Here is a 12,453-nt window from a genome sequence, read left to right as displayed (position 1 = left end):
AAGCTTGTTTCAGATTTTGGGTGACAGTTGACACACCGTTGTGACACTTGTCTCGTCCTTTGGAGTGCAGACTGCAGAGGCTTTATCAATTACCAACCAACCAGCAAAGAAACTCCTTTCCAACTTCTATATCTCTCCTCTCCTCTCTCTCTTCGTTTGTTTGTTTTTTTCTTGCACTGGCCGCCATATTGACATTTTGAATTTGAAACTGTGGAAGAGCGACCTCATCTAACGGTACCCACCATTGTTCCTTGTGCAAGTTGCCCGCCAAGAACAAAAAGAGAGCAACTACTGAGCTAGCTTTTCCAATTTCCATTCCTCTAGCTAGTTTACTTGGTACAGAACCTCTGCAGATGGACCAAACAAAATAAAGTGGGACGAACCATCCTTTTACCTACCAAACACAAAGGTGGTAGACAAACGTGTCCATCAAACAGTTCTCATCAGGGCACATGGCAACAGCCAAAACACTGACATGATCATCATCTCCTCCTCTATCCATTGTCCTTGAATGGCGCAGCAACAGCACATACATTGGGAGTTGTGCTACTGCTTCGCCATTAAATATTCAGCTGCCACCTTTTTTAACCTACACTCTGCTACTGTAATTACTAGTTTGTTCCATTCCACCTCTCTCTTTCTCTCTCAGAGCTTAAGATAAACAGTAATGGAGTCGTATGGTGGTGGACTGTGGGGGCCATGCATACTTTGGACTTAACAGAAGCCAACTAAAGGCAACAAAAAGAGAGAATGTCTTTTCTAGAATCTCAGTTGTCAAGTTTCTTTTCTCTTGGATCTCTCTTCCCCCAAAAGGATGGTTTTACTTTGTAGGACAAATAGAGAGTGGGATGATGATGCAAATGAATTGCAGTCTCCTGTTGCTGATTCATTTTCTCTTTGTTTTTCTCTAACCACTCCATTGTCTTGAGTTGGGCTGGGTCCCATCATCACAGAGTCTATTTCACTACTTGCTCTTCTTCACATTATAAAAAAAGGGCACACGCTTGCTTAGGAGTTGTTTACAGGAGGGAATTTGTGACTCAAGAATCCTTCCAGAGAACAGTTGGCACCCAGAAAGGTCTCTACAAGCTTCTGTCCAATAGCACCTGTCATTTTATTGCCAGATCAAAGCCCTTCCATCTAGGCACTTTTTTTAATCAATGTGGAGCTTTCAGTGGCTTGATTACATCAACTTGGGAAACGGCCAATTCAGTGGTTTCTCTGTAGAGCTGATGTGGATTGGGGAGATAGATACATAGCCAGTTCAGAGCATGGTCACCTAACTGATGGATAATCTGACTTGACCAGAGAATCTTTTCATGCAGCTAAAAAAGCTCGAAATTGTCTCAGGAAGAAGACTGTGACCTGTTATCAGACATTTCCCCCTTTCAAGTAGGCAAAAAGGGTTCCTCATCCAATTTCCTTGCTTAATACTGCTATTTGATTCAGCCCCAAGAAGAATGGTAATAAAAAAAAAGAAAAGCATTTGGAGTGACAAAGCGGGTGTTTGTTATGTTGTGTTGCTGTTGGGTTTTGGGTTGATCAATATAAATTTGTTGAGAAATATGTGTTGCTACATCATTTTTTAGGGGTTCGGTTCCCAGGTCGAATAGTCTGACTATTTGAATCAAACGGATGGTCTGTTCTGACAAAAAATTAAAAATAAAAATGGTTAAATCGTTGGATGGTTCAACCGCCCAGGTCAGCAGTTTTCTGACCAAATAAATGGTTTTTTGGCGAAATAGAACTGATCACCTAACTGATTCTCGGTTTTTTTATCCGACCATTCGGTCCAGTCCGTTTTGAAAACCAAGCTTTCATGTGTAATAAATCACTTTTTCTATTGGTGTAATTGGCGGTCGTCTATGCACATGTCCAAATCATCTTAAATTTATTTTCTCATTTTACCACCTATTGAAGCTATTCTTAGGTTTCTAGACATAATTTCATTTATATTCTGTCATTCTAAGTTTTTCCATTCATCTATTTTAACTAGAAAAATACATGTGTGAAAAACATCTAATAACATTATAGGTAAAAATAACAATTTGTATTAATCAACTCAAAACATTTCCAAAATATTACAAGTAAAAATCTCTCTCTCTCTCTCTCTCACACACACACACACACACACAAAACATTTTTATAACATGTCACAAATTTGTATTAATCAACCCAAAATGACACACCAGGACCAAGTGTAAATTGTTAAAACCTCTCCTGAAATTTTTGGTTGTTGCTGATACCTCCCTTAAAGTTTGGTAATTGCAATTACTTCTCCTGAACTTTCTAACATAGTTGCATGTAGATCCCCTTCGGTATAATCTTCTAAGAAGAGGCATGAAAATGTCCAAAATACCTATGCTGTTACTTTTAATCAAAATGTTTATTTTCCAAATTTTCTTCTCATATGAATCGCTAGCCCAAACCCTTTCAATCTCTTTCTTAAAATTGATTTATTTTTCAAATTTGTCCTTCATATCAATCATTCAAAGGCAAAGCTGTAACTTTAAATTCTCTATTTTTTATTGTTTATAAAATTTATATTATTATTTTTCTATAAAACTAGTCTTAATAGTAATTGCATGAGTATTTTAGACATTTTATACCTCTTTTTATAAGATTCTTATAAGGGGTCTATTTGAGGTTTCAGCAATGATAAGATATTTCAGGGGAGGTTTCAGCAATTTACCCTAAACCAAATACCTCAAAAAGCCCCCATTATCCCTTAATTATTTGAAGTGGAGCCTTATTTAATTTCTTTGTTGGAAAATTCTGGAGCTGCTTGTTTACCTTACGACTAGGAATTAAGATTTTAGGGATAAGTTGGGCAAAGAAAGCAGAGTGAGAAACCAATAGACGCAAAGGTAGATCCCCACCAACCGAGGAAAAAAAAATTAATAAGTAAAAAAGAAAAATTAAAGATTTGTAGTTAAAGAACGTGATTGCTCTCATTGCTTGTCAACGATCCTAAAGCGGGTCAAAGTTTGGTAAGATTAATTTCATGTGTCAAATTTTCCAACTTGGACTGACCATGACCATGATATTCCCCCATCCTTAAAAGGGAAAGAAAAAGTGGAAATATCTGACTACCTGCTCTCTTTGATCTGTCTAAAATTGATTTTTGAATATTAGGACCAACCGGATGGTTAGACTAGGTCGAACCCTCTCATGGTTCATTCTAGAACTCTATACAAAGTGTTTTTTTTTTAATGGAAAAAAAAAGAATTTAAAGTGTTGAAACTAGAAAATAAATCATACTACATATACAATTGTTAAACTTGAGACTATGGTTAGTAATATATTATAAGCCATTTTCCGAACAAAGGCTAGCTGGTTCTCTCAATTTATAACTAACTCTGAAGTGTGTAGATTGAAATCTTACAGAAAAAATGTATATTGAAAATGACCAATAAAATTAAGAATATGATTCATTTTCCTTTATTTTTTGACAGCGTTTTCCTATTAAATATCATTTGTTTTCCTTCATTTTTACATAAAATGCGGTCTTAATCATAATAGTAGAAAATTTTCAAAATTACTTTTATTTGAAAGTAAGCATATATTATTAGTGGCGGAGACAAGAATTTTCTTTTGGGGGGACAAGTTAAACAAGAAAATGAGATAGAGAGTAGAAGAAATAAGGTTTAGGGAAAAATGGACTGAAAGGGTTTTGGGTCTATTACATATTTTTAAAGAAAAATTAAACATTTTTTCTTTTAACTTAAAAAATTGGAGGAGCATTAGAGAGTGATCCATTACATTTTAATTCAAGTTTTGGGGCAAGGGAAAGACCCACTTTATTACATTCTGACCCAGCCTCCTCTTAGTAAACCATATATAGATAATAGTTTTAACAAAAAGTTTGGGGGGCCAAGGACCCCCCACCAATATATTATTGGAACTGAATTATACACCAACTTTTGGTCTGGTCCAGCTTGCATGGTCTGGCTCAACCCAAACCTTGAAGATGATGAATTTCCCTTCATGATGACTATAAAATGACACTTCAGATCTCGTATCCACAAACTGTTTCCACATCTATACTCACAAGATACTATCACTGTGCAACGGGGAGGCATTAGAAACATTTCCCAGCTCCCCGTCTATTAGTAGCCTTCTATAAATCACATCCTGCCCATGAATTTAACATCAATCCACGATCAGGATTCAGTCTACCCCTATAAAAGTCTTACATTAAAACCCCTAAATATTAACATTCACAAAAAAAAAAAAAAAAAATCCAATCCAACCTATACAAATGAAAATATAAAATTAAACCCATGGTCTCATGTGCACCTTCCTCCCTCTAATCATCCTACGTATGTATATAAAATAAAAAAAAGAAAAAAAATAAAATTTAAAAAGCCAAAAATAGGAAAAATGATTTTTATAGAAAAACGTCCTTATAATCATTTACTAGATGGGGAAGGCCCAAAATGACTGTTTTTTTGGCAAAGCCCAAGATGGCTGCTATCGTCTACCAAGTTGATACAATATTTTAATTACTATTTTTTTTTGTCAAATTGAATATTAATAAACCATTGTCACCTTGGAACACGTGGTAGGTTATGATAGAAATATTTTCCAATCTCGACATCCAATGGTTTAGAATTTAATATCAAGCCCCAAATCCGGGGCTAGGTCAATTTCATGCACCACTGTCGATGGGTATCCGTGCAATGACAAAATGTTGGGTCGGGTAAACGGGTATTTGCAAGGAAGTCTTTCCGTGTTGAACTTGAATTAGATCAAAAGAGGCACCGCACTTTTATCCATTTCCATTTCCATTTTTGAGCTAATGCAGCACAGGTAAGGAAGGTCCATGAAAATCAAGAAGGATCCATCCTATATATAGTCGGTAGTTGGTGACATCAGGAGGTGGGTGTGGGACCATGGCAGAGTGTTGCCACGTGTATAGATCTGCTTGTGGTTTGTTTGTTTGATGGCTGAATAAACTGTCGAAAATAGGAAGATTTGAATCAGAGGGAGACTGGGAGAGAGAGAGAGAACATAGCTTGCAAACCAGTTTCCTTAATTTTCAAATGAAAGTTGTGAATGAGAGAGAGAGAGAGAGAGAGAGATCTTAAAATAAGAAGCAAAGAAAGAAAGCAGGCGTCTCACTGAAGCAGACAAGAACTTCATAGGAGTTCATTACCTCCCAGCTCATCTCTACCGAACCCCTCTTGCTCTCTCTGTCTCTCTCTCCGTCTACGTTTTGTATACATGCAGAGATAATTAAATACTCAATTTAATTCCTACAAGGCTATAACTATCAAACGCATACCCTCTCTCTCTCTCTCTCTCTCTCGCTTCTTCAAACATCTAAATCGAAGCCAGACAGGAGAAAAGAGAGAAAAATAATCGTTAATGATTCTCACGCCCCACCACCTAAAACCCTTCCTTCAATCCAACTCCACTCAATTTTCGAAACCCATTTTATCAATCTTTTCGTTCCCCTAGTTTTCCCTAAAATCCCTTCATTTCTAGTGATTTATCTCTTTTTTTTTTTTACTGTTATTTTCTCCTTTTTGTGGGGCTCCATTTCAGTGCCAGCCATGACGGAAGTCCTACATTCCCCATCTCATTTTCCTTCATCTCCAAGCTCCTTATCTTGCGTAGCCACACCCAATGATGGCACACGCCAGACCCAACAGATGCAGACTCAGTCTCAGTCCGTTATTAACAGCAACAACAACTCGTTGCCTGTTGTCGAAGGCGAAGGCTACGACGGTTCGGGTACCGACGAAGACGGAGAGAGGAAGGAAGGAGACAGGGAGGGAGATCAGCTGTCTCTTTTGGCCCTTTTGGTGACTGCAATTCGCAAGTCTTTGGTTGCTTGTAGGACTGAGAGGGAGGAGCTTTGCTCGATGGAGATCGGCTGGCCGACTAATGTGCGCCATGTTGCTCACGTCACATTCGATCGGTTTAATGGGTTCCTCGGATTGCCGGTGGAGTTCGAACCTGAGGTTCCCAGGAGGCCTCCCAGCGCCAGGTTAGCTGAATTTGTTCAACATTCTCCTTTTTTATTGGTTTCTGTTTGAATTTGGTTGTCTTCGGACGCTTTACGTACTGGGTATGGATTCTCTGTTTCTGTAGTCGCAGATTTTCTGGAAGGCTCTGTAGATTTTAAATGAACAGGTTCATGTTGGGTTTATCTAAGCTTTAAAATAATTTTTTTTTTGGTTGAAATTTTGGTGGGTTCTTGTTTTCACATTTTAGTAGAAATACATATGGCTGAATTTGAACCAAGTCATAACCACTGTAATGCTTTATCAAAGCATTACCCAATGAGAAAAATCTACCAGATATAGTGAATGGTTATTCAAATAGACTGATTGATAGAGTTTCCAAGCATTGAAGGTGAATAACTAGGAGTATATCCCTACCGGCCACTGGGTCAAAATTTTTTATTTTTTTTGTCTTTTACATTCTGGTTGGGTTTGAATGTTCTTAACATCAAATCTTGCTTTCCTATCATCCACTGAGTTGATTAATCTCTTTTCTAAATCTTTTGTCGATACAACCGTAAGTCATAAATCGTAATATAAAGAAAATTCCATTTGCCATCCTGATAATTCGAGTAACTCTCTTGGTTTGGAATCTCTATTCAAAATGTTTTTCATATTTAGGGAAATTAATAATGAGTTAATTGCTTTTCATGGATTAACAGTAAGTGTCCTGCTTAGGACATAGAGCAGTATTTATACAACCCTTTCAGTTTTGACATCTAACTTCCCTTTTCTTCTGTCCTTATTGAGTCATAGAATAAGAGAGCCCAAAGTAAACTGGTTATTGGCTCCTTGATTTTCAAATTATTTGACACTTGACAGTGGGAAAATTGCTTTAACTTCTAGTCACGTTGGGGGTATTGAGGTAAAAGTGTCTTTCTTATGGCAGTAAATTGAATTTTGTGGCAAATTAATAATGCTTCTTCTTACCTTGGTTGGGTTATAACCTTTGAGTCCATCACTTGTTTTTCAGTTGGAGCTCTTTTTTGGAATGTGTAGGACAAACATCACGTAATGCATCAAAAAGCATATTAAAGTGTTTATAACCTTTCAATAGAGATGGTTCGACAAACATCATGTAATGCATATTAAAGTGTTTATAATTTTTAACAACACTGAGCTGGTAGATTTTACGTATTTTTCTATCTGGCTTCTAAGAAACTTAAAGATTCTACATGATTCATGCTTCAAACAGCAGTTTATATCTCTACTTCTCTAGAATTCATTAGGGATGGTTGGAGCTACATGCTTTGATGTGCATTTGGTTTCTGTTTTATTGCTAGTACTGAAACCGAGACTTAGATTCTTGGTAGCACTAGATGCACTTACTTTGTAGTATGATTTTGTTGGGAGAGATGATTATTCTATGCTTTCCATGTATCGGGCTCTGCTGGGACGGTGCATATTGTCTGATATGGCCTGATACATTGTGAAATTTGAGACCTTGTTTATATTTATTAAACTTTTACCAAGAAATGGAGATCGATTGACAACTGTCTGTGACTGATGATGAAGGTCTGTCATCAGTGCAAGGAGAAACACTTAAAGAAGCTAAGTAGACAATACAAATATACTGGTGTGCTTGTCTTTTCCATACATCCAATAAGTGTACTGGATTTTCTCCATTTTTCTTTTTTCTTCAATAATCTAAAACATTGTTTGTTCTGTAAGACTGTAACGAATTAGCAAGGATCTATTTTGATAATAAAATATACATATCATCACAAAAAATAACCTGTGAATATGTTAAGCAGCTAATCCATAACACAAAATCTGATTTAAATTTATTGTGTTAGTGTCTTTATCTGAATATGTAAAGCATTTTGCGTATTCTTGGTCTATATATGATGTTCCACATGAAAATATATATTTTTTTACATTTGCATGAAAATTGCATCTTTATTCACAATTTTATCTGGTATTGATTTGTTGGTTGTGTTGGTGTTCTTGGGGCCATCATCAAGGTTTAGGGTCTCAAATTTGGTATTTAACCCAACCAACACTTAAACTGGATAAATATGAATAAATTTAAAAGAGTATGACTTGACTTTTCCGAGTCACTATCACATATATATGAATTTACTTGGATTAATTGCTTACATAACCAATTCTAACTGGCAGTGCAACTTAGACGACCATAGTGATAGGTTCAGATGTTTTAAGTCGTGGTCATAATGCATGACCTGTTGCACTCTATGTTCTGAAATATGATAACCATGTGGATAACTATTCTACCAGTAGCTTCCTTGCCTGAATCTTTTGACTTTAATTTCCTTTTCCTTTAGTGCAAGTGTTTTTGGAGTTTCAACAGAATCCATGCAATTGTCATATGACTCTAGAGGGAACAGTGTGCCAACAATACTTCTGCTGATGCAAAGACGCTTGTACTCTCAAGGGGGCTTGCAGGTATGCCACCCTACTTGTTTTATCTTTTTCTTTCTCTTGTGGCAACTTACCATCCAGTTGAGATGAAGGGCTTTTTCCCTTCCAACTTATTCTGTTGTATGTGGTCTTTGCATAATCTTTTTTTTTTTTTTGCTTTTTGATTTCATTAATCCATTTAATCTTTAATATGCAGGCAGAAGGGATATTTAGAATCAATGCAGAAAACAGTCAAGAGGAATATGTTAGAGACCAACTAAACAGGGGGATCGTGTCAGATGACATTGATGTTCACTGTCTGGCAGGTCTTATTAAGGTATTTCAGTATTTCTTGCAATTTGATCATGATTTATTTTCAAATAAATTAATCTTTCTTGTAGTCGTTGGTTTGAAATCCCAAAGATATTTATTCGTGAATGTGTTGGATTTCCAAGCTATTCATTCAATATTATGTATTAATTCTCATTTGCAAGTAATAGTGTAAAAATTTTCTCCTTTAAGGTTCAGCTTGAGAGCAAGTGAGGTGTATTCCTTTAATCTGTAGATTTTAGTTAGGACATTGATCAGGCAAAACCCCCGTCCCCCCAGTGCTCTTCTTTTAACTTAAACCTAATTTAGATATAGTGTATTCCTTATAGTGGTTTAAAGAGGGTTATCCAGTGAAAAATCACCAAGTTCTTAGGTTCCTTAAGTGGGCCCATCATATGGTAGTTATTCCCCATTTTAGATTTCCTGTCTAGCTTCATATTCATGAATGCCTTTAGACATATCTCCTGTAGAACAAGATGAAAATGAAAAACATCTTTTCCACAAAAAAATTAAATTGTATGGGGTAATTTCAAATTTGAGCCTTTTCCCTTTGTGGTATGCTGCATTAATTTTGATATTCTGATACTTTTGTAGGCTTGGTTTAGAGAACTTCCTACTGGAGTGTTGGATTCACTTTCACCGGAGCAGGTAATGCAATGCCAGACAGAAGAGGAATGTGCACAGCTTGTGAGGCTCCTACCCCCAACAGAGGCTGCTCTGCTGGATTGGGCCATCAACCTGATGGCTGATGTTGCCCAGCAGGAACATATAAACAAGATGAATGCACGCAATGTTGCTATGGTGTTTGCTCCAAATATGACTCAAGTGAGTGGGAAATGTATATTTCTCTAGTAATTTACCTACATAAATGTTTTTTTCTCTTTTCTTTTTCTGCAAAACCTAAACACATATTCCCCCCCCCCCCCCCCCCCCCCCATTCTAGGTCTGATTTTAAACTGGTACATCTAACCCCAAAGGAAAAGTAAGAAAAAGCAGAAAGAAAATCATGTTCTGCTTTCTTGCATCATTTAACTTGAGAAGATCAAGGATATTTGTCAACTATTGTTTTGTTCAGGTTGCTCAGTGCACAGTACACAGGAAGCAGGCTTCTCAACTTGGTCCAGTAGGAATCTTTGATAGTTGACCTACCTGTTGGAATATTGTGGAAAATCCAAAATGTCCATTAGAGAGGGGATCCTCTCAATCAGCCTATAACATGTGGAATGGTTTTTAACACAGAAGGATCCTCTTTTAACTGGGGCCTCAAATATGCCCAATGAATATAGAGTTTGACATAGAGGTAGAAACTAGAGAGGATGAAACTCCTTCCTGAATTCATGATGGATTATCTGGGCATTCCATCTGATATTTTAATACTATGCTTTCATGTTTAGTCCTTTTTAGACCATTAACAATTGAATCTTCTTGTGTAATTGAAATGAAACTTCTAAAATTTATAAGATGGGGTTACATTTTGTAATACAATTGGTATATGTGGTGCCAGTGGTTAACTGGCAGTGTGGATGGATTAAGCATTAGGAGGGATGAGGCTATCGTGGCTGGCTTTACCACAGACAAATGCACAAACAAAAAACACTGTAATTCTTAAGTCTTAACATGCTATTTTTGCAGATGGCAGATCCTTTGACTGCATTGATGTATGCAGTGCAAGTGATGAACTTCCTCAAGACACTGATCATAAAAACACTCAAAGAAAGAGAGGATTCAGTGGTGGTAACAACTGCTTCACGCCTAGAGCCTTCTGATGAGAATGGTCACCATAGCCCTTCTCATCCCTGTCTGGAGGATGTAGCTTCCTCTAAAGAAGAGGCTGAGCATATGTTCAGTAATGAAAAACCAGTTTTAGAAAGTCCCCATGACCCTACTGAAGATGATTCTGTGACTGATGATGGAGCCCAGAGTTTTCAACCTTCTGTTCACAAAGTCAACCCTGATGAAAACAGCTCTTCAATTGACGACTGCCCTTGCGAGGATCCAACTCAACTTTCTAATGGTCCAAAATCAACGGTCCAATCAAGTATTCCTAAGAACAAGACTGGTCAATCCAGTAACTCTAATCTAAAAAAGGGATCCAAAAAAGCCAATGGGCAGCATATGGTTCGGGTGGCAGGAACTGTTGAGAAGTCTAAGGGAAGCAGTATCGTCAGTCGTATAAATTCAAGGACAGAACGGGTTGAAGCGTGGCGTTGAAGAATTGAGGTCCAGTTGGAGGACGGACTAATATGATCAAGAATTTGGCACTGTGTTTTATTTGGAACTAGAGAGAGAGAGAGAGAGAGAGAGAGAGGTCACCTTTTCTGCTTTAATGTATAACATTTCCACCATGTTATCCCACACTAACATGTTATGGTTTCCCAGAACTACCGATACCCACCACACATGAAGAAGTCCATTGGAATGATTTGTGCTTTTACATCACTCTTGGCTTTTTCTGAAATCTTTCATTTACAGGAACTGGGTACATGCAAGCTTCCTTAATAGGGATTCAAAGAGCTCAGATTCAGTAGTGGGTATTGTAAATTATCGGGTGTCTACATGGTATTTTTGAGCTTTGAATGACATCTTTAGGAAATTGAGGGCTATTCTTCTGAAGCACTGGAGAAGAAGAGTTCCTGTCAACATACCAAAACTACAGCATCTCTATTAATTTACCATTTAAAATCCTATCCAGTTAAATTTTATATTATGATGGATCACTGTAAGTGGTCATTGAGACAGTAAATTCCAGATGATGAATTGGCGTTTACTGATATTGATTCTTATCCGTTAACTCATGGATGAGATCAGGATAAACTGATAAAGAGGTGGAGCATTTTCATTCTCAACCAGTGAACATTGTAGAGAACAGGATCATGTTGGAAACTTACAAGCTATATATGCCAGGGTGGTCTGCATCATCATCTCCATTTCTTTGCTTTATCCAGATACACTATCGCCATTGTAAATAGCAACCTATCGTTCTTATCAGAAGGATACAAAAAGCTTGATTGGAATATTCTGTTTTGCTGGCGACAGCAGCGGAAGGTGGTGAGCGTAACGTGGCTGAATCCAAGTTTAGAAATCTAGGTTAAGTTGTGCTGTGTATAATGGTTGGTTTGTGGGTGACTGGGTGTTGGAACGTGCCCCACTTCTTCCAATTTCCTTAAAATCAAGACCAGATTCAGAGGGCTCATCCATGATGTATCGACAAATTCCAATTCACCATCTAAATCATCCAACCAGTATTCAAAATATCGCAATGCATCGGTGTTTATTGTATGATACGTATACGTTTTTGAATCCATTTAAATACCATTTAAAGGGATTTACGAGTCTCTTTCTGATCATTTAAATGCCATCATAAAAGAAGAGTATTGTACATTAGGCGCACTCGGAAAGAGTATATATATATATATATATATATACCATATAAATACATACAAAATAATAAAAAACATAAGGTTTTGTGTTCTACGTATTTGTATTTATAATCTCTACAAACCGAGCTTTAGAAACATGCAAAATGCAATTTTTGTGCCTGCGTATTGATACTTTGAACTATGCATCCAACGAGTGGTGCACAAGGAAAATTAGGTCAACTGGATTATCTTCTTTGTCTGTCTTTGATGTTTCATTTCCAGAACCAACCAAGTTTGAATTCATCGATAATCTGATTTGATTGGTATGAAGTTTGAACATGACATCTAAGAATGGGACTTCTCAAACGATGCTCTTGTATTTTGCTTTGTTA

General features: G+C 37.0%; 1 protein-coding gene across 1 annotated transcript; it reads left to right on the top strand.

The window, feature by feature from the left end:
• The first annotated feature begins 4,964 nt into the window (after window positions 1–4,964).
• On the top strand, window positions 4,965–11,141 carry LOC148847464 (rho GTPase-activating protein 1-like). Its single transcript, XM_088950664.1, has 5 exons — window positions 4,965–5,995; window positions 8,297–8,417; window positions 8,590–8,709; window positions 9,297–9,527; window positions 10,335–11,141. Exons 1-5 carry the CDS (start codon window positions 5,559–5,561, stop codon window positions 10,911–10,913), a joined length of 1,488 nt encoding a protein of 495 aa, XP_088806790.1. The 5' UTR covers window positions 4,965–5,558; the 3' UTR covers window positions 10,914–11,141.
• The last annotated feature ends 1,312 nt before the right edge of the window (window positions 11,142–12,453 follow it).

This window comes from Nelumbo lutea, chromosome 6, assembly GCF_056320005.1.
Source record: "Nelumbo lutea isolate HS-2025 chromosome 6, American lotus-T2T, whole genome shotgun sequence".
Classification (NCBI taxonomy): Eukaryota; Viridiplantae; Streptophyta; class Magnoliopsida; order Proteales; family Nelumbonaceae; genus Nelumbo; species Nelumbo lutea.
Note: the sequence above shows the minus strand (reverse complement) of the source record. Positions and strands in the feature narration are given on the sequence as shown.

Excerpts from the sequence above, each read along its gene's own strand:
- LOC148847464 (XM_088950664.1), top strand. The coding sequence starts at position 5,559 with ATGACGGAAGTCCTACATTCCCCATCTCATTTTCCTTCATCTCCAAGC. Across the intron at positions 5,996-8,296 it reads AGGAGGCCTCCCAGCGCCAG|TGCAAGTGTTTTTGGAGTTT; the intron begins GTTAGCTGAATT and ends CTTTTCCTTTAG. Across the intron at positions 8,710-9,296 it reads GTCTGGCAGGTCTTATTAAG|GCTTGGTTTAGAGAACTTCC; the intron begins GTATTTCAGTAT and ends ATACTTTTGTAG.